The sequence below is a fragment of the Cyprinodon tularosa genome, unplaced genomic scaffold (assembly GCF_016077235.1).
Source record: "Cyprinodon tularosa strain WSP-4 unplaced genomic scaffold, ASM1607723v1 ctg463, whole genome shotgun sequence".
NCBI classification, from domain to species: domain Eukaryota; kingdom Metazoa; phylum Chordata; class Actinopteri; order Cyprinodontiformes; family Cyprinodontidae; genus Cyprinodon; species Cyprinodon tularosa.
Genome location: NW_024039189.1, coordinates 1,302,543 through 1,327,597, shown reverse-complemented (window position 1 = coordinate 1,327,597; position 25,055 = coordinate 1,302,543). Strand labels below are relative to the sequence as shown.

Sequence of the window (25,055 nt, the reverse complement as noted above, 5' to 3'; positions counted from 1 at the left end):
TAGTTTAATAAACAGATGTATAAAGTGCAAAATTTCCAACAATTTAAAGGGGTGTTCTTGTTTTTATCCTTTTTTAAATGAAAATTCAGAAGGTAAATCAGTAGCTGAAAGTAGGGCTTGAGGTAATTATAGTCAGTAGCTGTAAATTCTTGTAATGTTGAAAAATCTGTGTGAAAACAGTATTTTTACCCATGGCTAATTATGATGTGGGTTGTTATTTCTTACTATACTAGAGGATATATGCTTTTCCCACAGGAAGCTTTGGTTTGAGTTCTCATTTCTCTATTCCACCCAATAATGAGGAAAAAGTTCAAACAGGTTTTAACTGACTGTGTTTGGAGGTCCGTTACACCTCAGAAATACCAAAACACAGCAATGTTAGTTTTGCCTGTAGCTATTCCTCACAATGCACATCTTGACTGACACCACTGCCTGTTGTTTATTTTACTTGCCTTTACATTGTACAGCAGATTAAGGAAAAGGTGTCAGTCTCTCTCTAACAGCTCTGTCGTGCCTTCAGTAGCGTGACAGTATTTATGTGTTTATTCTGTAATACTCCCTGCAGATGAGGTCTTCCTGCAACAGCTCCTCTTTGTTGTCCCACTCACTGTCCTCGTTTACATTCCGGTACAGGATAATTACCCATGACAGTGACACTGCTCAGCCTTGTGGAACTCGAAGATGGTTTAAAATGTCCTTTGATAAGAACTTCTTGTCTGGATTTACTCCAAAGTTGGTAAATCAAAAAACGAGCGAGGAAAGGCAGGAAGTGCCTGTACTCGTTTCTGCCATTGCTTAAACAGGAGCCTGGAGGAGTAGACCCACCTCTAGCTCAATGAGCCATGACTGTTTAATTGCCTGACATTCTGTCAGAGCACAGACCCTCGAAGCTCTGGGAGAAATGGAGATTTTAAAGTCCAAAGAGGGATAAAGGCTTGCACGGTGTCAGACTTAGAGGCACATTAACGATAAGGAAGGAGTTTTTAATTTGACTTTTGTCGCAAGTTCTATCCTGGTAAATTACTGTGGTTTTCTGAAAGAGGTTCCTTTTCTCTCCTTGATGTAAAACAGTTTTTTTTTTTTTTTGAGCAAATGCATATATGATGCAATAAGAAAGTAATGAAAGCAAGGCACCAAAACCTGACAATAAACCAACAGTGTTGGAAACAATATTTGTTATGTTAAACCATAGATGCATGACACTTGGCTCATCAACTGAGGCTGGACTCTATTTTTGCATCACTCTCACAACTGTTTTCTTGAATTAGGTATTTATAGCTGTAGGACTTTTTAAATTGATGATTTAATTACACACACACACACACACACGTCTCACTGTCTTTGCAGGGCTATTCCATTGACTTCCATTAATTCCTACAGCCTAGCCTTGCCCCCTACCCTATACTCTACCTAACTATCTCGGTTTCCTACCTAACCCAATTGTGGGGTCCTAAAATGGGGCCCACAATGCAATACAAACAAGAACACACACCTTACATTAGTAATCAGGGTGTCTGTTTAAAGTTAAGCCATTGGCATTGCAAAATCACCCTCAGGTTACTTGCAAAACATTCTCTTGTTCCCCCACTTACTTGTGATACATGCACTTTCAGTGCATATCTTGTTTTGTCATGCTTAAAATGTAAATGGGGCATTAGTTACCTTTTCCAGTCTCGTAGTATGAACAAACAGGTCTTTTTTGTTTCTTTTTTACAATGATTTCATTTTTTGTTACTGTAAAATAATAAATAAAACCCAAATATTTTTTTAAATATCACACATTCCTCTTTCAAACTACAAAAACACTTTGTATATCAATTTTAATATTTTGTATTTTAAAAGAAAAATAAAACTGCCTTAGGTGTGTGTGTGAATGGTTGTTTGTCCAGTTTGTCTCTTTGTTTCTCTGAGATTGAATGGCGACCTGTCCAGGGTGTACCCCACCTCTCGCCTGTAGACATCTGGAGATAGGCACCACCCTGCTTGATGGAAAATGGATAAATGGATGTATATATATGGACTCTACCAATTAATTAAACATATGCATATGTTTAATAAAGAAGGCTGATAACAAATGTAAAACAAACTTTTAAAGATTAATTTGGAAAACAAAAAAACAGTTGTCTGTCTATACAGTAGCATCAATTTCTATTACAATCTGTGAGAAACTATGAGAAAATCCGAAATGGTTCAAGGGATCCTCGTTTGCAGGGCAGTGTAATTCTTTGCACTGAATTCAATTGAAATAACAATATGACACATTTTGTTGTCGAAAGAGACTGTGCAGAAAATAAATACAAGCTATCTTTCACTCTGCAACAAAAAATAATATTTTGCTTGGCTGTTTTGTGACTTTCAGTTGTTAAAAAGCCTGTCAGTTAGAACATATTAAAAAAGCAGCTTGTCAGTGTTACATTCTAAAGTTTGATGCCAATGAACCAAGAAGTTGTTTTCGTTCACTTTGTTCTCAGACTTTTCCATGATAGCATTATATTTCTCCATTAGTTGTGGAAGCACAGCTCTTTACCCTAAAGACCTGTGGGTCAATGAATAGCTGCTAAGTGTGACAGTGTTTGTTTGTCGGCTTTGTGACAGACTAGTGGTCTGTTCAGGCTCTTTTTTTTTTTTTTTTGCTTTTTAGCCAACAAAAAGTGCATAGGTCTTCTATTACTATGATAAGAATGGCATAAAGAGTGTGAAAAGGGAAAATAAAGGTGCAAAAAGCAATGGATTGTGTGAATAGGCTATCTGGTCTGGTAAATATTTTCTTTGTGTTTTTAAGTGAATGTTCTGGCTCTTTCATTCAAATCAAACATCCATGTAACAGTTAGAAAATAGATAAACTTCATTTAAATTATGAAAGAGGAATAGAGTGCTCCTGTTAGCATTTTATATTTTCTGAGTTTAAGTGAAGAACAATAAAAAAGTGGTTTGTAGTCAGTTGTCGAGGACAAAAAAAGAAGGGCAAAACCACATCCACTCCTCTCCAAACTCCTAATCCTGAAATTAAACTCCTGCCTTTCAGGAATATGTCAAGCCACTGAAACATTCTTGTTTAGGATACATGTAATAGAAGTAAAGTGGGCTTATCCACAGATCCATTTTCTCAGTTGTTCTATCTGAAGGCCTTTGCCCAACAAGACATACAATTATGGAGATTCCACAGATTGTAGCCATAACTGATACTTTTTCTTAGACCGCACAAAAATAAATAGTCTGGTTATGCACATGTGGCAGAGCTCTGCAGAGAACTGTTTGACTGTGAACTCAACAGTTGCCTGGGTTAAGATTGGCACTCAACCATCAAGCTTTCACTGAGCCTACAGAATTACATTTAAATTTGCATGTATGACTTTTGCAATGGATAGACAAACAATGCATTGAATTAAAGGCAAGGATGCTGCAAAGAAGTGCGGAGGAGGCCCACTTACTGCTGACATCTTTAGCATGATAATGTTTTCATTTCAAATTACTTATGTGCTGTAGACAAACCACTTATGTTTTCGTGTTGCTTTATATTTATTTAGAGCACATAATAACATGAAAAAAACTTTCTGTAACAGACATTATTCTCAGGGCAGCGTTTTCTCAGTAAAACTGATGACTTTACTGCTGGTAGGATAAATCAAACTTCTATTTAAAGGCCAAAAGCTTTCAAACAAAAATCTGCGGCATTACACCACATGAAAATGTTTTATATTTCCCAGGGAACAAAAACATTAACACAATGGACCAGTGTATGCTGCTGAGTGACGTGTTCTCATTTAGAAGTACTGACAATACTGCTTCAAAACAGCCTGCATGCAAAAGCATTATTTACTCATATGGTCTAACCATGCCTGTGCAAATGCACATTTTCTGCTTTGTGTTAAGTCTTCTTCTTGTCAAACAGTTAACCAGAAATTCTGGGTGGAGTTGCTGTGGGTTAAGGTTAAATGCTGTGGGGAAAGATTCCCCAGATTTCCCATGACTTCTCAAAAAAAAAATGTTTGTTTTCCCTCTCTTTCTCTCAGGAGTATCACCGGTGAATGTCTAGTGCAGTCTTGAAGTGATCAGAACAGCTGCAGGATTATTGAATTAATAAAAATAACTTTCCTTTTTTCTATAATAGAACTGGATACTGTCCCTAAGAGATTAGGAGTTTCTTCTGATTGTTAAAGAGTCAGAAGAAAGTTCTTATATTGTTTTTGCGATCTTATGATAGGAATCAACATGTCCAAAACTCCAGCTTAGCTTGCCACCCAGCTCACAGTTCAACACATTTTAACACTTTTTGATCTTGCAGAGGCAGTTGCTTCTATTTGAAAGTTTCAGGATGTTGGTGTATTTTTCACAAGAATCGTAAAGATTCCCTAGAATGGACTTCTTGGACGGTGTCCCAGAATTTTTTTTACAGGCTACATGTCCTTTTTTTTCTGGGCTTATTGTGTGAAATACTTCAGTTTAGTTTATGCTTGATGCATCTGAGAGGTTTGCATAATGTCCAGTATCCATGTCTCACCTTCTTGTTTGCAAGAAAGACCTGCGCATAGAGCTTTCTCCTTGTCAAGGAACCCCTAAATCATCTGCTGCTTTGATCCCCTTCCTGAGGGGGATCAGTAATGGCAGTCTTGCAGCCCCAATGACTCTGGTGTATTCCTCAGACCAAGATGCATTAATATTTTATTAATCAGGAGTCTGTCTATAAATTGATACAGCAACAAAAACAGAAGAGTATATAAAAAAAAAAACAATATAAGACCAGCCAAGCCCACAGTGTTGACGGAAAAAATGAGGCCAGAAAAATGTGTATACACCATTTAAATAGTGGCATATGCCAGGTAAAAAAAATGTGCCTGCTCGAAATAATATTTTGATTATATATTATTTCAAGAATGAAAATTTATTGTTCATATATGTAGTTGTAAATGTGTGTATGTGTTGGAGAAAATTTTTTTTCTTTGACAATCTGACTGAATTTTCCGAAAACGACAGCATGTTATCAATATTAAAGTGTGAAGTAGATCGTAAGTTATCTGCTAAGCAAGCCTAGCCACTGTTTCCACACTTCTTCGTCTCTGGTTGCAAACAGGTGATTATCGCCCCCTGCTGTGCATATGCGTGTCAACTTTTCAAATACCGTATACCACTTTTGAAAAGCAGCATAGCAGACACCACTTTTGGCTTTCACTGTCACCCCATACAGGGTTCTACCACTCTGCTTGTTCACAGGTCAGTTGTCAATGCATGAGGCGACATATTAGCGGTACAACTCAACTTGAGTGAAGTGCTTGCAACTGGGCATAACATATCTGGGGTCAAGGACTTTGACAAGGTCCTGGAAGCTTTCTTTCTCAGCTGCATTCTTGTCTTTCTATATGTGATGCAGGATGGCAGCTGTGATTTGTAAATGCTGCTTGGAAGTTTTTTTTTATCCTGCATGCCTTATGCTTAAGATTATGGTAATCTTCCTTTGGCCGCAGTTTTTTTTTTTTTTCTACATGCTGTATTTTGAGTTTTTAAGGTCCTCTACGTGATATAGGAGGTTTGTTGTGTCAGCGTGGGGCAAGATAGATATTATGCTTTGCAAATGAACAAAAGTAACCAAATCACACGTTTCCCGTCTTTTCGGTAAAAGAGCCTCTTTATGGGCTGCCTGCATTGCTGTTTGTTGCAGCCTTGGTTATAAGCATTAAGCTTCTTACATCTCCATATTTTAGCACTTGTGGTAAATAACAGAATATGTCACAAACCAGCGTGAGTCAAATAACCTAAAACAACGTCTTTTTTGTTAATACTTTATTTAAAGATATTTAATTATACAGTTACAAACCAGACTGTATTAATCAGGGATTTATACACATATCGAAAGTATTTGAGGCTATGCCAACCAGTGGCATGTTATGCTACATAAGCCCAAGCCGTACATAAAATTTGGACAAAGCCAACCAAAAAAAGAACAAAATAATAAAACTAAAAAGGTAAAGAAGAGAAAGATAGAAGAAAAAACTTTTGTTAAATATCACAAGGTATATGAACAATCACTGAAATGCAAATCTAAACACACAGTATGCAAATGAAACATACATTAATCTAAATAAACACATACATAGAGTTGTATGTACACATACCCTTACATATATATATCTTAAATACCAACAGACTGCTAGCCTGATAAACCAGACTAAATGTGAGATTAAATGTGTAATTTAGTCTGGCCCCGATGAATGAGACATCGTGAGATTTTTGATGAGTACAACCCGTTGTTTTTCAAACCATGTCAGTGCCTACTGGCCAACGCTCTGATCAATGAGCACGACTGACTGTGACGTAGTAAGTGCGACAGAAAGTTGGTGGAGTAGTGTAAACCAACCACCTGTCGGTAAATTGGTGAATACGTCCTTCTTAAAAATTAGGTGGTATCAGTAGTTGTGCTGATACCACCTCATCCCCTGGCTATCAGAGCAATGCCGTGATCCACAAAGTTACAGCCCAATGGTGAATTGAGGATGATACACGGACAGGATAACAACAAGAAGTTTGGGTCACCTGTACCTTTTTAATTTTCCTTCTAATGGTGGAACGAAAACAACTCTAGTAACACCAATCTCCTTAAGTCAAAAAGCTAGGATAGCCTTACTAACTAACTCACTGTATCTGATTTAGCATGCTAACTCTTAATCAGTCTGTTAGATTTGGTTGGTCTGTCCCCAAACATCAATCTCTCCAATGAAGGGTATGAACCACAGTCAAAGTTTAACCCCAATCATGGATTCAACGTTCAGCTTGGAAGGTGCCTGAAAGTGCGCACCTCTAGCTCTTGGCAAGAAAGATTTTTTTTCTCCCAAAATGTTTTTTAATAGGCTCAGCATGAAGCACAGACAAACAGACTGAACATCAGTGACGTCAGAGTGGAAAGGTATGCTGGAAGCTTTATTTATTATTTCTTTTATGGTGAGCTGCCATTACAGTATTGCAATCTAATGCAAGTAAACAGTTAAATCATATGCAAAAAAAAAAAATCACCAACAAGAGAAAATACCCTTCTTTATTATGACTATAACTCACAGCTGGTCATGTTCATGAAAGAGATGTTTAATTATGTGCACAATATAGTAGTTATGCATAGGATGCAGGTTTTTAAACAAATAAAGGTTTTAATTGATTGTTTTTTTCTCAATGTAAAAATGTACCCTATTTTTTAATGTATTACTTGGCTGCCATAATGTTACTTGAACCCATTTCATTCAGTTTTAGCTGAAAATCAAATGCCAACACAGCTGTTATATTGAGGAACATAGGGAATAATGCACAGTCTTTAACATTGACTAATGCTGGTGTCGTACAAGCCTTCCTACATTTCACATGTGTCAATATATTAATGAGGTACACTGGCCCCATTATGCTCAAGGCTTCTCACCTCTCCAGGGAAAATGGGCAGCACAGGGGGAAGGCGGACTTGCCAATGATAGCTCAGTCTGTACTCCACAGAGTGCAGCTTTCCTTTAATCATCTATCTTTTTCAAACTTCTCCTGTTGTAGCCTTGGGCGACTCTCACGCACAAGCGCGCCACTGTCTCATCAATATTCTGTCATTTTCTTCTCACTGAGGGATCATTGCTTGATACATTTTGCGCTCTATGATAAAGCATATTGCCAAAATTGTGTAGCTTTCATGGGACTGAGCAAATGGTTTGAGGTTGTAATATTTAAATGGGCCACTGAATATAACCTGCAGTTCTCTTCCTAAAAGTAGGCACCTATTACCTGGGCAGTAATATAGTGACATTTCTCTATAAATAGATGACAGATCATATAAAAGTCACATATTTTTCATCCCATAGTGGCAACCCCATGCAGAATCACTCATTTCTAGTACACAAAAAGATTTGCCATCACTTTGAATCATAGGCACGTTGTATTGTTTTTCCTAAAACATGGTGAGAAATATCTTAAGCAAACGTTATGCCTCCAGGGTTTTAGAATTGAGTGCTTAAATTCAGATCAATTGTTTCTGACTACGCTATGGAATACATTTAAATTTGACAGCCCCATCACGCAGGGCGCACCAACAAATTTAGTTAAACTTAGTGGTGCATTCGTGCCAGCACACCATGCAGCATTTATTTACAGGAGTTTCTGCATTCTGTTTGTGCAACTGTGATAAGTGATGCCTTCACAGTTTTAGTTCCACAGTGTTTGCTGGATAAATCATTAGGATGGATCACAATTAATTTATTCTTTTGTATGGAAACCCAAGCTGGATATGAGAAAAGATGGAAGATAGAAAACCAGTTCCACATGACAGCTAAACTACCTTTATGTTATGTATCTGAGCCATATAATTTAAGTCTGACAGTGTTGTCACCTGGGGATGCATCAGAAAGAGAGAAGACCTGGATTGAGGCTTTGTTGAGATGTTTATTTGTCTAGTCTCAGCTGTCAAATTGTGTTCTGGCTGATTTTTAAAAATGGATAGACAGTATTCGTCACATTTTCTGGTACCAATGGTGAAAGTTTGTAAAAATCCCTATGAATACAGTATGCTTTTACTACAGTTTTGCATTTTAGTTTTAATTTCATTTCCTTTTATTCATTAAGGAATACTTAGGATTTTTTATTATTATCCTTAATATTTTTTTCTCCTAACATTCCTTTAATTTTCATGTATTTGATGCATTTTCTTTAGTATATTCCTTTTGCATTTGCCTTATAGTTATCTCAACAACACCCTGGTACCATGAGGATCATGGTGTTAAATAAAAATGAATCAAAGATTATCATGTGCATATAAATCAGGATTCATGTATTAACCTGAAAATCCTAACAGAGTTTGCTTAAATTTACTTGGACTTTACCTGGAACTTTGTAGTTCTGTCATGTTTAGCCTCAAGCTTCCCCATGGTCATCCTTTTTTTAATCAACTATTAATCAAGCAATCAACTGAAAGGTCCCAACATAGAGTCAGAGGCTGAGGTTACCTCAGGAGGTAAACATAAAATCATAAAAAAATATTCACACTTGGAAACATTATATCCTCCTACACTGTCTGTCTGGTCACAGATGTATATTCATCAGGAAAGTCTTAAACATACAGTAAGAGCATGCTGTCCTGGCAGCCAGCAATTTCTTTGTGTGTTTTTGCTTAACCAGGGCAGTAACAAAGGTTGTTGATTTGAAATTAGTGGCCCTGGTATACCTTTCTGGTCAGGCAGGACGTTTTGTTGCTCCAGGTGAGGTCCTCCATTATGTGGACGCCCAGGGACCTGAAATTGGGGACCTCTTCCACCACTGTCTGTTCTATGTGCAGTGTAGTCAGACTCAATGTTGAGGATGCATCAAATGATGGTACTTTAAATGCTATAAAATTATTTTATATTTTGAATACTGCAAACAATCCAGGCAGAAGAAACCATTTTCTTCACCAATTTTGTTTTTAACATTAAACTTAGAAAAAAAAAAAAACTGCATTGGCAAAATTTACTACCTTTAAAAACAGGTAAACCCTACCAACCTGGCTTAGTTTGGCAATGAGAGGTTGAAAAGAATTCTTTCCTTTGCCTACATTTCCAGGAATGCAGTGTCATTCTGGATCAGAGTTCAGTGAAATTATAGATCATTCTATCAACTTTTTTTCTGTAGATGATTTTATGCATTCGTTAGGAGTCTGTCACAATATATATTGTTATTGTTTCATTTCCCAGCCCAAGTTGCGGCCCTGTAGAAAAACTACATTTCTGATCCAACCTTATAAAATGTTATAGAAGGAAAAGTTAGGTTTTCACAGACCTAATAACAAAGATACCATAACATGTTGCTTTTGGTTATTAAATTAGTAACTGTGGTTTTTGGTTAACATATAAATGTAATCCGATCAAAGGTTTGTTTATTCCTAAATTTTCAGCGTGATATTATGTTTTCACAATTAAAGGTTAATTTATTTTAAGGTTGCTACATGTCTTTACGATGGTCAGCAATGAATGTATTCAGACCTATAATCAGTAGTAATCAACCAAAATAAGCAGGAAGCTAAAAGAAGGATGAGATCTTTTTTTCTAAAACTTCATTTATCATCAGCACATTGTCATGAACAAAATGAAGCAATATTTAGTTTGCCTGTGACTCTCTCTAGTGCAATGTCTCCGTCATGCACACTTAACCGCAAGGTGTCTTTCTAGTCTCATCTCATGCAAAGTCACAAAGGCGAAACATCGGTGCTTTAGCATTCTGTTGATGGATATTGATCGAACAAGAACACCCCACATGTTTATGCACTGTGGTGGTTACCTCCTCTAAACAGCACTGCCGGTCACATTTGAGTTGAATATTTCCAGACAAGGACAAAGTGGACGTGCCAAAGTGGCAGAAACAGCTTTTCAAAACATTATTGCACAAGCCATTTAAGCCACGATGTGCTTTAGGCTGGTAAATGTTATTTCTACTGAGGCATTTTCTTTAATATGCCTAAAGAGCTCCTGAGCCAGATGGCAGGTCTTGGTTGAGAGGCTTTGCTGTTAACTGTTTGACCTGAATCATTACAGAAGACTTTGCAACACGTCAGACAGAACTTGACCCTGCAGGTTGTCAACATCAGCTTAAAGGATTGGATCAGTTTTTGTATTTTCTTTTTTTTTGGGGGGGGGGGGATTTCTTCCTGCACAACATACAAAAAAATGCGATGATGAGGCAGAGTTATTCTTACTGTGGCCTTCTTCCTGGTGAGGAACTATTTGGTTTGTCCTCAGCGTGGTCACTGGTCTTGGACAGACATGTGGTACAGCCAAGGTCTTGGTATGAGCTGAAACGACTCACTGACCTCAGTAATTGAGATGCAGGAAGAATGCTGCTTTCGTATCAAATGAAAAACTATTTTAACACAGACAGCAGGAGCAGTTGCCAGGGAAAATAGGTTGATCGACGACTTGTCTGGCAATTGTGGTTTGAGTGGTAAGACCTGCTGTCGAGTCTGTGATTAGATTGAACTTGCACTAAATTAGCTCAGACTTGAAGCCAGGAGGGTATGCTGACAACCCGCAGATATGTGCATGGACAGGGACTGACAGTTTAACAAGGGAGAGTTGTTCTTGTAAAATTTGAGACATTTTACAGGGAGAGAATAGGGCTTTCGCCAGCTGACTGAACAGCCACTAATCATTATAGGAGCATGGGTCACTGTGTAAGTTCAGTTTTAAAATAAAAGTGTGACACCGTTTAGTACCGCTTCTATGGAATTGACGTCTGAAAAGTAAAACACAATAGCAAAGTAAAAAAATTTGTTTTTTTTCTCTTTTTTTGGGCTAATTATTGTGGTAATACTGAAATTAGCCTCAGTGAAATCACTTAAACGTATAGTGGAGGATGTTCTTTTTCTGGTTGGATCATCAAAATAAGTGGTCCTCCTAATTGTCAATGATTGTTGTGATATGTTTATGTAATGCCGTCCTACATGCTCGTCCCCATTTCCACTTACCAATTGTGAGTCTGACATGGTGGAAAAACTGCAAATCTTCTTTTGGAAAGTAAGCTTGTATGAGCGATGCAAACAGCAACGTTTAAACAGAGCGTGCACGAGGAGAATAATAGGCGTTCCTTTGCGGGAGCGGGTACAGGGTTGTGCATGTGCTTTTTTTTTAAGAGGAGAGGGTGGGTCTTTTAAAAAATTTGCGAAAATTCTCCACTTTACCTTCCATTAGTAAAATAGTCAGCTTATGTAACCATTAATGAACAAGTAATATTATGAGGGTCAGGAAATGTATAAGCAACACAAAGTGGGCAGCATTGTAAAAAATCAGGTTGGCTGTGACAGTTTGGTTGGTCAGAGTAAAAGGGAAGTTAGATTGAGCTAAACAGGTAATCAGGTAATCTTTTACTTTAATCTTAGGGTAATCTTTTACGAAAGCCTATCAGTGCCTGAAAAACTGAAGAAGTTTATTATAGGCTTTTGAACTACATTCCAATTATATTTTCAATTTCTTCAGGATATGTCTTTACCAACTTTACAAATCGTAAGAACAAGGTATTTAATCCCTATTTGCAAATGGGCTGACTCAAAGCAGATTGATTGAAAGATGTCTGTTGACAGCAATCTTAAGGTTTTAGTATAACTTCTTAACTGGTCTAGGTCTTACCTTGAAATGAGGCATTCTAACTAATCTGTTTGCCTTGAACCATTTCAGTGTAGCTCTGGCTCTACACATATTTAGAGCTTCTCTTCTGCTAGAAAGTGAAGCTAAAGTCTTCTGTAACCTACAAAAGGTGTTTTTTAATCAAATTTCCCTGTATAGCTCCGTCCATATTTCTCATTAGCTCTTCCCCATCCCTTCTGTGGAACAACATTCATAAAGCTTGATTTTATTTTTAGGTCCTTTGAGGTCTCACTTCAGAAGACAATTGGTTGCATTGGATTTTATGAAACATGGATGCCGCCTCCGGACACTGAAATTCATCATCTGTCAATCTGCTCACCATATCTACTAAATACACAAACAAGCAAGTGATGAGTATTTTTAGAAATACTTTAAGTGCCTGTAAACAAAAGGCCTTTAAGCCTTCTAACTCAATTATCTCTGTGGCTCATGCAGCTGTTTTCAGATAGAATTACTCTCTGTAAACCTTTTCTGGATGTGTATTCATTTAGGATGGCTAATTACTTTTACTTCATGTAAACACTGTGCTTCATTTATGCATTAACAGGTTTTTTGTGTTGATTATTTTGGCCATATAAACACATTTAAACTTGTGTTTGGAAAAAAGCACTAATCTCTTTGAACTTTAATAAAGTGCATTATCATTGTAGGTGTGGGCCAATGCTGAGTGCCTCATATCTTGTTTTGAGCTAATTATTGGTATGTAGGATGACAAATTATGGTATTTAATTAAGGTATCCCTTTGTTTTTCAGGTTTATAAAGGCACAGAAATGTGGAAAAATATGGTTGTTATACTTGAAAAATAAGTATTGCGTTACTGCAACATTTAATTTCCCTTTGGGATTAATAAAGTATTCTTGAGTGGAATTTAATTCTTTTGCAATTTTATATATGAAGAAATTAGCAATTTGAGACCTGGAAACTATCAAATGTACCCATGATTTAATCTTAGGAACCTACTGCTGTCAGGAGAACAGTTTATATTTAATACAGTTTGATATTGAAAAATCTAATATTTAATAGAAAAGTTAATTTACTGCACATTTACTTTTCTTGCAGGGCCCACAACAATTGTTTGAACCCAGGATAAAGCTGCATAAAAGGACTTAAAATGACTCGATTTCCGTTGAGCAGGCATCATTTCACAGTAAAAAGTAAATTTTGAAAAATTCAATCTTAGAAATAATTTTTTAAAACTGTAAATGTCACACTTTAAGAAATAGTATTGTTTGATAGTAAGGGTTTGCTTAAAATAAACCAAAATTTTTTATATATACTGGATTTTTTTATGTTTGTGTGGTAATTTCTGGCTTCCTGTTTCTTGGGGTACTAATAGGTCAGGCCAACAAAGCTCATGGCTTTTTGCCAACCTTCAAGATGGAAAACACAAGAGAAAATGGCATGTCATGTAAAGATGATGTGTTAAATTACTGTTAGAAAATGTTTACACGAATTTCATAATTGACCTTAATTTGCTTATATCTACAGTAGGAGCAGTAATTAAAATGTTTTTCTTTTTTTTTTTTACTTATGCAGTGGCGTAGTCAAAGATAAGAGGGTCACAAAAAATATGACAGGTGAAGAAAAAACTCAGCAAAAGGTAGAGAGAGATCAGAGTTGAAGAAAATCCATGGTTTTATTCTCAAATCACCCTTGAATTGGGGTTCTGCTTCAGGATCAGGGGTCAGCAACCATGAAACATTTGCTTTTGCTTTGGACTAAAGGAAGAAAGACAGAAAGGGAGGGAAAGAGAGGGAGGAAACAGGAAGAGGGCCATGCACAGATGAAGCTAGAAGGTAGACAGAAGCGGAAAAACACAATGAAATTATTTATGGTTCACGACAGGAGGGAGGAAAACAGGGCTTGTGAGGGGGAAAAAAATCTTAAGAGGAAAGGAAGGAAAGGACAACGCTACATTTTAGAGCAGTTTTTTATCTACAAGCTGTCACTAAAGATGCATACTAATGAATTTCCTTCTTTGTACTATTAAACACTTGCAGGATACTTCTGCTTGTACTATGAAGTTTTGCCTTCATAGAAACATGCAGAAATCAAAAAGAAGAAAACAAAATATGTGATTTATTTGGCCAAATCCATGTTGATACATGAATTTGTTCAATGAAGCAAATAATTTTTTCTGCCCATTATTTCAACATAGCCAAATTCATCAGCCTCAATCTTTATTAGTTTGGTTTTTAATCATGATTTTTTTTCTAAGGTGTGTAACAAATGAGTCATTTGAAATATAAACATATGCCATATGCAAAATTAAAGCCAAAAGAAGTCTGAGAACTAAAATAAGCAAAGAAACTGGAATTTGTTTTTATGTCAGTAGTAAACACTATGATTACCTCCCTAATGTCTTGGCTGTGGAATGTGTTTTACCTAGACAATTTGTGGCTTGGTGGTTAGAGCAGAGTGCTTGCATTTTGCAAAGGGTGAGATTACCTGGTTGGATCCCTGTAAATAGCCAGTCTTATGAACAAATTTGAGCTGCATGCTGCCTCCCTGCTGCCTAAAATGGGTTGAATATTAAAGAAAAACTGTGTTGGAATGTAGAAAATTGTAATGTTTTTTTTTTTTTTTTTTGTGCTGCACAGTAGTGCAATGGGTAGCACTGCTGAAAGAAGGTTGGAGGTTAGATTTCCAGCCTGGGTACTTTCTGGATGGAGTTTGCATATTCTTCCCGAGCATGCTTGGGTTCTCTCTGGGTCCTCCGGCTTCCTCCCACAGTCTAAAAACAATGAATGTTAGGTTAACTGGCTTCTCTAAATTAGGTGTGAGTGTGTGCATGAATGGATGTTTTTCCTGTTTGTCTCTGTGTTGAGCAATAGACTGGCTACCTGTCCAGGTTGTTACCCACCTCTAGCCCATTGACAGCTGGAGATAGGCACCAGCACCCCTTGCGACCCCACCAGGATTAAGAGTGACAGAAAATGGCTGGAGGGATGCCTTTTTTAAAATTATTTCTCGGTATATGTCCCCAATAACGATATGTTTAGAAATGGAGAAAAGGATAATTATAGTAAAATAACAACTACACTTATTGATTGAGTTCACCATGTGACTGTGTTATATCAGTACTGCTTGAATACAATTAGAATAGCATAACTGCCTGTTCCAAAGGTGTATGTCTATGAATATTATAAAAAGAAAATCATGAAATAATCTCTAAGAACATTTAGTTTATCTAGAGCAACGGCTCCTCATAACAAACTGCAGAAAGCAGAGGGAACTGAATCAGACACAATCCACTTGGTAAAACGGGCTAATGTAGAATTAGTAAGGAGAAAACATGGATACAGCAGATTGAATTTAAAACTGTTTTAGATTTCTTCTATTTTTTATTCTTTTTGCCACACTTCTATGTTTCAAATCAAAATGTGACATTATGATTTTATTTAACAGAGCAAAAGGTTTTACAAATCATTGGTTCTGTGAAATAAAATCATTTTCCCTCTAAACCCGACAAATGGCTGTGGAAACTTTTACTACAGCAGCTGCCATTTGGGTTTAAGCGAGCGTTCAACAAGTCTTTGACAGGAATTTTTTTCCCACTCTAATTGTTCTAACTATATATACTCTATATTGTTCTATAGGATCCACACCTCATCTCAAACAGAGACTTTGACTAGGCCACCTCTAAAACTTGGTTATTTCTGTTTTGTATTGGCATGTTTTTTTTTAGCAATTAAGGGGAACATGTTGTGTTTTGGATCATTGTTATACAGAAAAAAAAAAATATTATAAAATTCTAATTCTATATACCTGTACAATTTTCTAAATAGGAGAAAAATTACAAAAGAAAAAAACATTTCCTAAGAAGAGCTGTATCTGAAAATGTGCCCATCTTCAGATACAGGCAGTGATTCGGAAGTGAACTCTCTTTCCGCTGCCTTGTCAATCGTTATTATAGAGCAGAGCCATCTTTAGTATCAGCTCTCATAATAACAGTCATTTGGTAGGATAACAATGAAAACAAATACAGAGTAATATCCTGGTCTGAAGGGAGAGGGGGAGGTGTTGTCTTCTGTGATCCTTGTTGTGATTTTAATGAGGATGTCAGAGCTGTCAGTGCTGTAATAGCAGATCGTAATATGTTTCTCCCTCACATGCAAAGACAAATTATGCTGTCGTGTTTCTAAGAATGTGTTAGATGCATTTTACCAAATGTGTTTCCCTCCGCATACAACAATTTGATGCAATTGATCTAAGGTTACCTGGAGTCTCATGTCATTAGCAAAGAGATTGTTGCTTTGATATGTTTTTTATTAGTTTTATTTCCACTCTTCCAGTCTTGTTGCTTTCAGATCCTCATTTCATAGCCACACACTGCCATCTAGTGTTTTATTTGGTGCATCGCATCATTGAGGGAACTAGCAGTGACAGAAGAGGCAGACTTTTTCCAGAGGCAAATTTATTTCATTCCTCTGAATGCAACAAATATTTGCAGCATTCTAAATCAGTTATTTTTGTATTAATCTCAATGGTTTCCTTTTAAATGTTAAATGTAAATGTTAAATTTTCAATTTTAAACAGCTGTTTTTTGTTGAGCTAGTTGAAAAATTGCAGTTTTTTACTCATTGTGCCTAATGAATCTAAAATTAAACTAATATTTTTATGTTAGTTCTTCACATAAAGGATATATTTCCTGTATCCATAAATAATTGGAAAAAGTTAAGGGTTTATTTCCTGCAACTGTGCCTAACATATGTGCTAATCAAATATTTGCATTGCTAAAATGGGAGTCACTCCATATTAAAGTCACACTTTTCACCCACCTCGACAAATACCAAAGTAAAGCTCTGAATCTCTGTTATTTGTGAAACTAAACTTAATGTGTGAGGTTTAGTCAAACATTGCCAGTCAAAACTCTTGCATTGAGTGCAGCCCTGACCCCTCTGGGCAGTATCAGAGCCGCTGAAGTGCTTTGGCATCAGTGTGACAGGATTAACACATCAAAAGCAGAGTCAGGGCCTACAGCGGCGTCACACAGGCAGTGCAGCACCTTTCATGTTCTGCTCAGGTTCACCACAATTTCACGTAAGCCAACAGCAAGTCAGACGGAAAAAGATAATGGGGCCAACCTGCTGCTATCACGCTTTCCTTCAGCTGCACTGAAATATGTCAAATTCTATGTGTTTGATGAAAGATTTGAGTTCAACAGGCTTAAGTCAGGGAACGATATCTGACTTTGTCACATGGCTGGGATGCAAAGGGACCATTTAGGTCTGACATTCGAGCTGAAATTATTGCTTCAAGCCTGCATGGTCTTACTTTTTATCATGCAAATATTCAGTTAACAGGAGAAAAAGTTAAACTCAAGGAGTCTAAGAGGTTTGATGTCTTGGAATTAAATCTAGACATTTGACTGGGAAGCTAAGACATTTAGGCTTTTGATATGAAAAAAGAATGTGAATGAATGAATAAAAAAAAAATTATGAATTGGTAAATATAAAAAATAAATAAACAGGCATAACATTTGAAGCACATAAATTATGTCAGTTAAACTCTATAAACTGAGATAAGAAAATCATGAAAAACAATAGGATTATATGTAATATGCATATCCTGCTTCTTCAAGGTTGGATTTCAGAAAGAAAAAGTTTTACGGTTCCTCTCCAACTTTATCCATCATGCATACTTTTATAATGTGGATGTACATTCCTTTACAACAAACTCTATACAATGCATGTCACTGAAATGCAACTTAAATAAAAAAAAAATACAAAGTGACATTTATTATTATTTTGTATGTATTATGCACTATATACTTATTTGTTCAGATCTTAGGGTTTTGTAGTAAATGTGATAACTCAAAAATTTTTATAATTCTGGCAGATTAAATTTTAAACTGATTGTTTATTGTATTTTCTTCTGATTATAAGTACAGTAATATTAGCATTTTAAAGTCAAGCCACATTCCTGTGTTGAAACTGATAGATAATCTGCGGAATGAAAATTGTTTTATATCATATTCTGCCAGTGTTAAAAATGATTAATAAATATAAATAAAGAGGATTATAGACTTTAGACTTTAGACAGATTGTATTTGTCATTTTGTTTACACAAGTGTAAAACAAAAAGAAATTTCGTTTGGAAACAGCTCACTGGATAATTTCATCTTTTAAAAGTTCAGCCTTGAAAAATAGTAAAAATGACTGTAAATTTACAGTTTTAACAAGTTTTTATTTTTAATATATATTTATATAAATAAATAATGATAAAAAATAATAAATATAATAATAAAATACAATACAGTATTGCAGAGTTTACTCAGTCATTTTCCTCATTTGTATGTGTTTTTTATGTCTCTGAAATATTTAGTGAAATAAATTGTTTTGTTTTTCTGGCATTAAATGTACAGCATTACTTGCTCTGTCCATAATTTAAGCAGTTTTCAGTTTGAAAAGAACTTTTCAATTTTACACTGTTTAGAAATACATCAAATTTGGTTTTTAAAGTTGTCCCACCTTATCTTATGTTTTTATGGTTCTGTGTGTAAAGTGAATGTATTGTATTTTGTATCCGTTTCCCATATCGCTACACAGTCATTTTAGTATGATGACTAGTATTCAGGGAAATATTCAATTATCCTTTTTTTTAGACAGTGCCCTGTTTTTTTTGTGTGTTTTTTTTTATTGTCGTTGTTGTTGTTGTTTTCTTCTCTTTTATACATCTACCTTAAGGCTCCATGCAAATTTCATGGCCTTAGGTCACACTTCACAATTTGTTTTCATAAACACTTTCTTGATTTATTTATAATTACTTGTACCCAGGTAGTTGGTTGCTTTTATAAACCAAGTGATGATTTACTTGTTATTTTGTTGTTGTTGGTTTTTTTTTTGAGAATTTGTTTATATTAGACAAATATCTAAGTTTGTGGTTTTCTTGGAAAAGTTAAAGTTAAAGCAGATTCAAGATGACTCTAAAGCAAATGATGCATTTTGTAGATACATATGTTGAGTGCTTTTATTTTGTTATATTTTTTACACAGGCATTTAAAGGCATCTCATTGGTTGCTTTTTAAATGTTAAATCACAATTTCAGTAATAAATAAATAAAAATATTTATTAGCCCTGCCTTTCTTGATAAAATTTTTTACATTATAATGTATTATATCATATAATTTAAATATTTTAAGTAAAATAACAAGCACATTGCTGTTTTGTCAAAACTTTTTAGACTTGTCTAAAAGCATTTGTCTTTTATTAGGTTGTGGACATAAAAGAGAAACTGAAGTTGTCCAAGAAGTTCTGGTCAAGCCTGCCTGAGGCAATATGTGTGGATGACAGAGTGACTGCAGGAAACGCCAGTGAGGAGAATTGCTGGAATGGACACACCAAGGGCAGGTAAGGGGAATGCTGCCCAGGAGCGTAATGCAGGCTAACACAAAAGGTTACTTAAAAGTCCAAAGTCTGTTCAGCCTGCCTGGCGTTAAGCAGTCTGATCTTAGAATTAAGGGGGAAGCCGTTTCACTTCAGGGAGCTTGGCATATTTTCATCAAGAGGTGTTTAATTAGAATAAGGATGTATTAGTATATTATTACTGTATTCGTCTTTTATTATATTAGATATCAGTTGGAATATTTATGTTATCCATTCTTAGAGAACCAATTTCTATTTTTTCTGTAGATTTAACCAGCTTAGTGTTAACTCCTAATCTGCTCTCTTTATGTAGAAAAAATAAAAACTCCTACTGCCCTCTTAGATGCAAATGTATGTATAGAGAGTTTCATGGAAAAAACACTTTAATGTACAGTATTTCCATCACATTAATGGAAAAGATCAACATGAACCAGTTTATTGTAGTAATGAAGATTAAAAAAAAAAGGTTTAAAACATGTGTGTAATTACAGTGGCAAGTCTTTTAGAGACTCTTTGATCAACTTTTTACGCCTAAAACATTTGGTTATTGTTTGTTAAATAGCTCAGTGTTTGCGCTGTCTCTTCTAACTGACCTGGACCAGCTTCTATTTCCCTGAAGAAAAGGATTCGCACCACCATGTTTTACACTGGGGATGACATGTACACCTCTCTGCTGCATGTAGCTTTAGTATTTATAGAGGATTTATTTTTTTGTTTTTTTTGTTTAAAATAAGCATTTTCTGTATCACTGCAAACTGTGCTTCTTGTGATTTTTTTTACCAATATTTCTGCAGATATTCTTTCATAAAGGACTACATTTTAAAATGCCTGATTAAATGTTATCAGTGCTACAGACTTGTCTATACCCTGGTAGCCTGGTAATATACTGATTAGAAATTCCAGTGCTTGCATTGAATTTTTTTAGGAGGCTCAGAGTAAATGAAAGCAAATGAATACCCCTCCATTTTTTAAATAGTTTTGTTCACTTGACATCAAAGTGGTACATTGCTTTGTGTTTTTCTGTCACATTCGTTTCATAAACTGAAACGAATGAACATTTTTTTGGTTGTTTTTCATCAAATGTGAAGAGATTGGAGAACTATGTATACCTTTTAAAAAGGCACTGTTTACTAATCCAGCCTGAATGAGTCAAGGAACAAACAAAACCGTTACTTTTTCAAATTCAGGGACATTTCAGAGGTACTTAGCTTGAGTGATCGGAGTTTATGAGAAAACAAACTGTTGTGTCAGATGATTAGTGGAATTCCATCACATGGCGACCCGGTGCCTATTTATTCAGCAGGAGAGCAGGCAGCTGACACAGTTCTCCCTTGAGAAATACCTCACCAGTATGTCAGTTCATTAACTGACATTATGGGGTCAAATTCCTATTTTTTATATATGCTGTAACCCTTGAGCGCCATTTCCCAAACTGCTGTATGAAAATTAGACGCATATTTAAATATTGGGTAAAAAAAAAGCACTTGTTTCATGCTTCCCTAAAGCCTCTGATGATAATTCTTTCTGATTGATGTCTTTGCATAACAACTGCCTTTTTGAAACTAATGCGGTAGAATCTTTTTTTGTTTTTTAAATTACGTTTTTTCAATAAAGGTATTTCCCTGAAGTCCAAAAGGATGGCCTTACTAACCAGCTAAATAATCCTGAGGTGGGTGTCGACATCACACGTCCTGACACCTTCATCCGTCAACAGATCATGGCTCTGAGGGTGATGACCAACAAACTAAGGAATGCATACCATGGCAATGACATCTACTTTCAAGACACAAGTAAGTTCTTAACCCGATTTGTTGTGTAGACAAATGAGTCTGAATGTTTTTTTTCTGCTTTGCTTCAGGCAGCTGTCACACTGTTTTTCTTTTGTTGTTGTTTTTTTTTTTTTTTTTTTTGCTTGTTGGAACATTTAAAACATATCTTACATGCACGGCTGCACTGTGTTTTTCCAGTAGAAACGCAAAGCATCCATGTTTAAACATACCCATGATAAGGTAGTGCACCCATACAATTTTTTTCTAATCAATAAAAGCTGGGGTTTTTTAGCTTTTGATGGCAGTAAGAATAATTTACTATTATAATTTTTGGCAAGTGTACTGGATTTATCATATACTAAACTCTGTTTTTTTTTTTATATAATCAAAGCATTTTACATTATAGCCATGTTAACTCATTTGAACATCCATATGCAGATAAGGAGGCAGCTTAGAGTTAAATCTATTGCCATGTGACAGCAGGAAGCTGTAGTCAAACTCACAACCTTCCAGTTGTACCTTTTAATAAACCGCAGGCACAAACGTGTTTTTATTCATCATATCACCAAAGTAAAAATATAGAGTAGAAACAAATAGCTAAACAAATTTAAGAGGCAATTGCTCCATCGCTGTTGTTCCTTTTTGAAAATTATCTAGATAGATTAAGCCTTACTTCCAGCCTTAATTATATGCTTCCAGGAAAAAAATATAATATATAAAAATATTCTGACTCACAACTTAAACACGACTCTTTCTTTGAACAGCTCCCCTTGCCATTTTCTTATTAGAGAAACGTGTAATCATGCATGTTCTGCCAACTTTTAGCAAAATTACATTGCTTTACTAATTTACTGAAAAAAATGCCAAGCTTCCATTTCCTTTGAATCACTATTGTTTTTTTAATAGCTTTAACAATAGTAAGTAAAGCACAGCTATTGTTACACATAAGAACCACATGATTTCAACCATTAAATAAATCACAATAAGATGCTAGAAATCTATAGGCAATATATCAGGCTTTCCTATATAAAATTGAGTTCAGGTACTTTCATGAAGCATCAAACTATCTAATAGGAACAGAAGTTTTATTGATTAAAAAGATTAAGTTCTAAGGGTTGTGCTGCCAGTTGGGTGGGACCATGACTTGCTTGATGACAGAGTTTGGGTGATAAAGGAAAGGATAGACTGAAACCTGTCCATAAAAGGCCTAATGGAAAAAAAAACTTTCAAACACTAAATGGAAAAAAGAGGACTACAGCTGATTGTCATTAGTATAAAGATTGTGTCAACCATTTTTATTTTGACTGGTAATGTATCCCAGTGGAAGTTTTTAAACTAAAAGCACAAAACCTAAAGGTTATGTCAGAAAGTTGCAACAGAAATCATGCAAAACAAAAACTGTTTACCAGAAAAAAATATGTTAGACTACTTTATAGGTTAGAAATTCTTATTTACTTAAACTAAAGTACTTCAGTTTATGAGCTATGATAATTACACATTATCTAGAAGAAACAGTTATTGACCATTTTTCATATTAATTCATATAAATCAACATCTTATACAAGTTTAAATGTCAAGTTTGAATTCTCTATCTCTGAGAATAAATGAGGCATTGATGTGCCCTTTTGGGTTTTTGCTCTGCTCCTGTAATTCAGGCGATGAAGGCAGCGGCTCAGGCAGTGGAAGCGGATGCACAGAGGGCTGCACTACAGACATGTACAGTGCTGCTACCGAAACTCCAGTGGTGAGAGCTGACCGGAGCGGGCCTGTGGAGGACTCTGCTGTGCACCTTGCACCTCCCATAGCCCTGCCAACCATGCTGGCTGTCTTAGCACTAGCTTTGCACCAACAATGGAGATAATGCTGGAGCAACAAGCTAGTTATGGACTGAAGAGTTTTCCTTTTCCCCTCCTCTCCGGCAGTTTTTGTATTCAGGCACATTGGAGCTACAGTCAAGCAAAGAGCAGGCTACCCGCTTTGATGGTGCAGGATTCTGCTCTGAGAAAGAGAGTAGCCATTCACATCATGATTTTCCACTTTTCATGCAGTGGCATCCTTAGACTTATATCTTTTGGCATCATTTCAGTTTTTAAAACTGATGTGGATCCAACAAACTTTGCTTCAAAGATTTTTTTTATAAATCTTTACATTTCTCTCACATGTCACAAGTATAAACATAGGGTTCCATTTAGAAAGAAAACTATAGTGTGCACTTTGATTTTTTTTATTGCAAATTTTTTTTGTCTTAAGAAAATGTAAAAAAGAGATGTGGTCTAAATATGCACCTTAAAAAGGTACAATAAGCTGATAAATGTTTGATAATATATTTTAAAGAAATGACCGTCTAAGTGCAAATGGATTCAGGAACCATGTCCACTTTGGTTTAAATTTGATTATATATAACACTAAATCAATTATTGATTTGTAAAGGAACAAAAAAAAAATCTTTATCTTTGTCACAATTTAAATGTTTTTATTTTTGTTTTGTTTTTTTAGAGAAATACACATATTGTTTTATGCAAAATCTGAAGAGACTTAGGTATTCAAAAGAAATCTGTTCATCATGTGGCCTTTTGCTAAAACTTCCAGGATTAGGATTAACATTTAATGTTTTAAGCCTGACATAGCTCCATAATCTTAGGTTCTTATGTTAGTTTTAATAGTGTACGGCGTGAAATAACTCATTAAAAGGGGTGTTTTTTTTTATTATGGAGCGCTGTTACCATTTTTTTTTTCAAGAGTCAAGAGAGAGCTAAATGCTAATTGTTTTCAAAATTATTGATTGATTAATCTATAATTGGGTTGACAGTGAGTAATTACTGGTCTTTCATTGCCAACATAAGAGATTTCTCTCCATTCGTTTAAGTGGGATTCTGGTGAGAGGTTATGGCCAATAACCTTCAGTAGATATCTATCATATCATAGGGTTATTGAAACAAGAATAAAAGGTTTAAACTAAACTCACACTTGACTGAGATTGTTATTACATAGAGGTCTATGGCTATGTATTATGAAGACTTCTCTTGCCTGTAGCACATAAGGGACTTTCTAGATAACACAAACAGTGAAAATTACAGATTAAGTTTATCCATACAACCCAGTGTTATGTTAGTTCATCCTTCACTGGAAATAGTTCTAATGTGAGTTCACACAGGTTAACTCGAAATGTATCCATATTAATAGCTTGTTTTCCTAATAGTTTGATCTACAGTCACACTTAATACATACATTTGTTCACAATCATGTTTAATCAAACCCAGTTATAATATAGTATAGAAAAATTATACAGTAGCAGCCATTCAGAATGGCCCTTCCCATTCAAACTCCAGCCGAATGTTAGCCAACTTCCAGCCATTGGAGTGACCCCCTCCTTCTCCTGGGCAAACTTTTTTTTTTTTTTTACTCCACCCTTTCACTGAAATACATGACCAAAAATCATGACATGAGGAATATTTTAGCACAAAGATTGATGTTTAAAAAGGGAATCTTAGGGAAGCATCCAAGGGCCAATCAAGGAAAGTGGGGATATTTTGAATGGCTACTACTGTATATAACAAATATAAATGATCATGTCATTTAACAGTCTTAGCTGCTTGGCGTTTGCTTGATCAATATGTTTGTAACTCAAACTCTTACTTTACCTTTACCGAGCTTACAATGAACGTGTTACAATAAAAAAATATATATATATATATTTTTTTTTTTTTTTCCCTGATTATGTTTACCTGGTAGAATTTACAGAATGTATTCAGGTCCAGCTTCAGTACTTGCCTTTTTTCTATCTAGAAACCTT

The 25,055-nt window shown here is 35.5% G+C and overlaps 1 protein-coding gene across 2 annotated transcripts in view; it reads left to right on the top strand.

Moving 5' to 3' along the window:
* LOC119793886 (glypican-6-like) overlaps window positions 1-23,299 on the top strand; it is a 130,309-nt gene extending 107,010 nt beyond the window's left edge. For both annotated transcript variants that reach the window (XM_038301170.1, XM_038301171.1), the window contains 3 exons: window positions 19,342-19,478; window positions 21,108-21,283; window positions 22,918-23,299. In XM_038301170.1, coding sequence (XP_038157098.1) covers window positions 19,342-19,478; window positions 21,108-21,283; window positions 22,918-23,123 — 519 coding nt within the window. In that variant the 3' untranslated portion in view covers window positions 23,124-23,299. The remainder of the gene's footprint in view (window positions 1-19,341; window positions 19,479-21,107; window positions 21,284-22,917) is intronic.
* The last annotated feature ends 1,756 nt before the right edge of the window (window positions 23,300-25,055 follow it).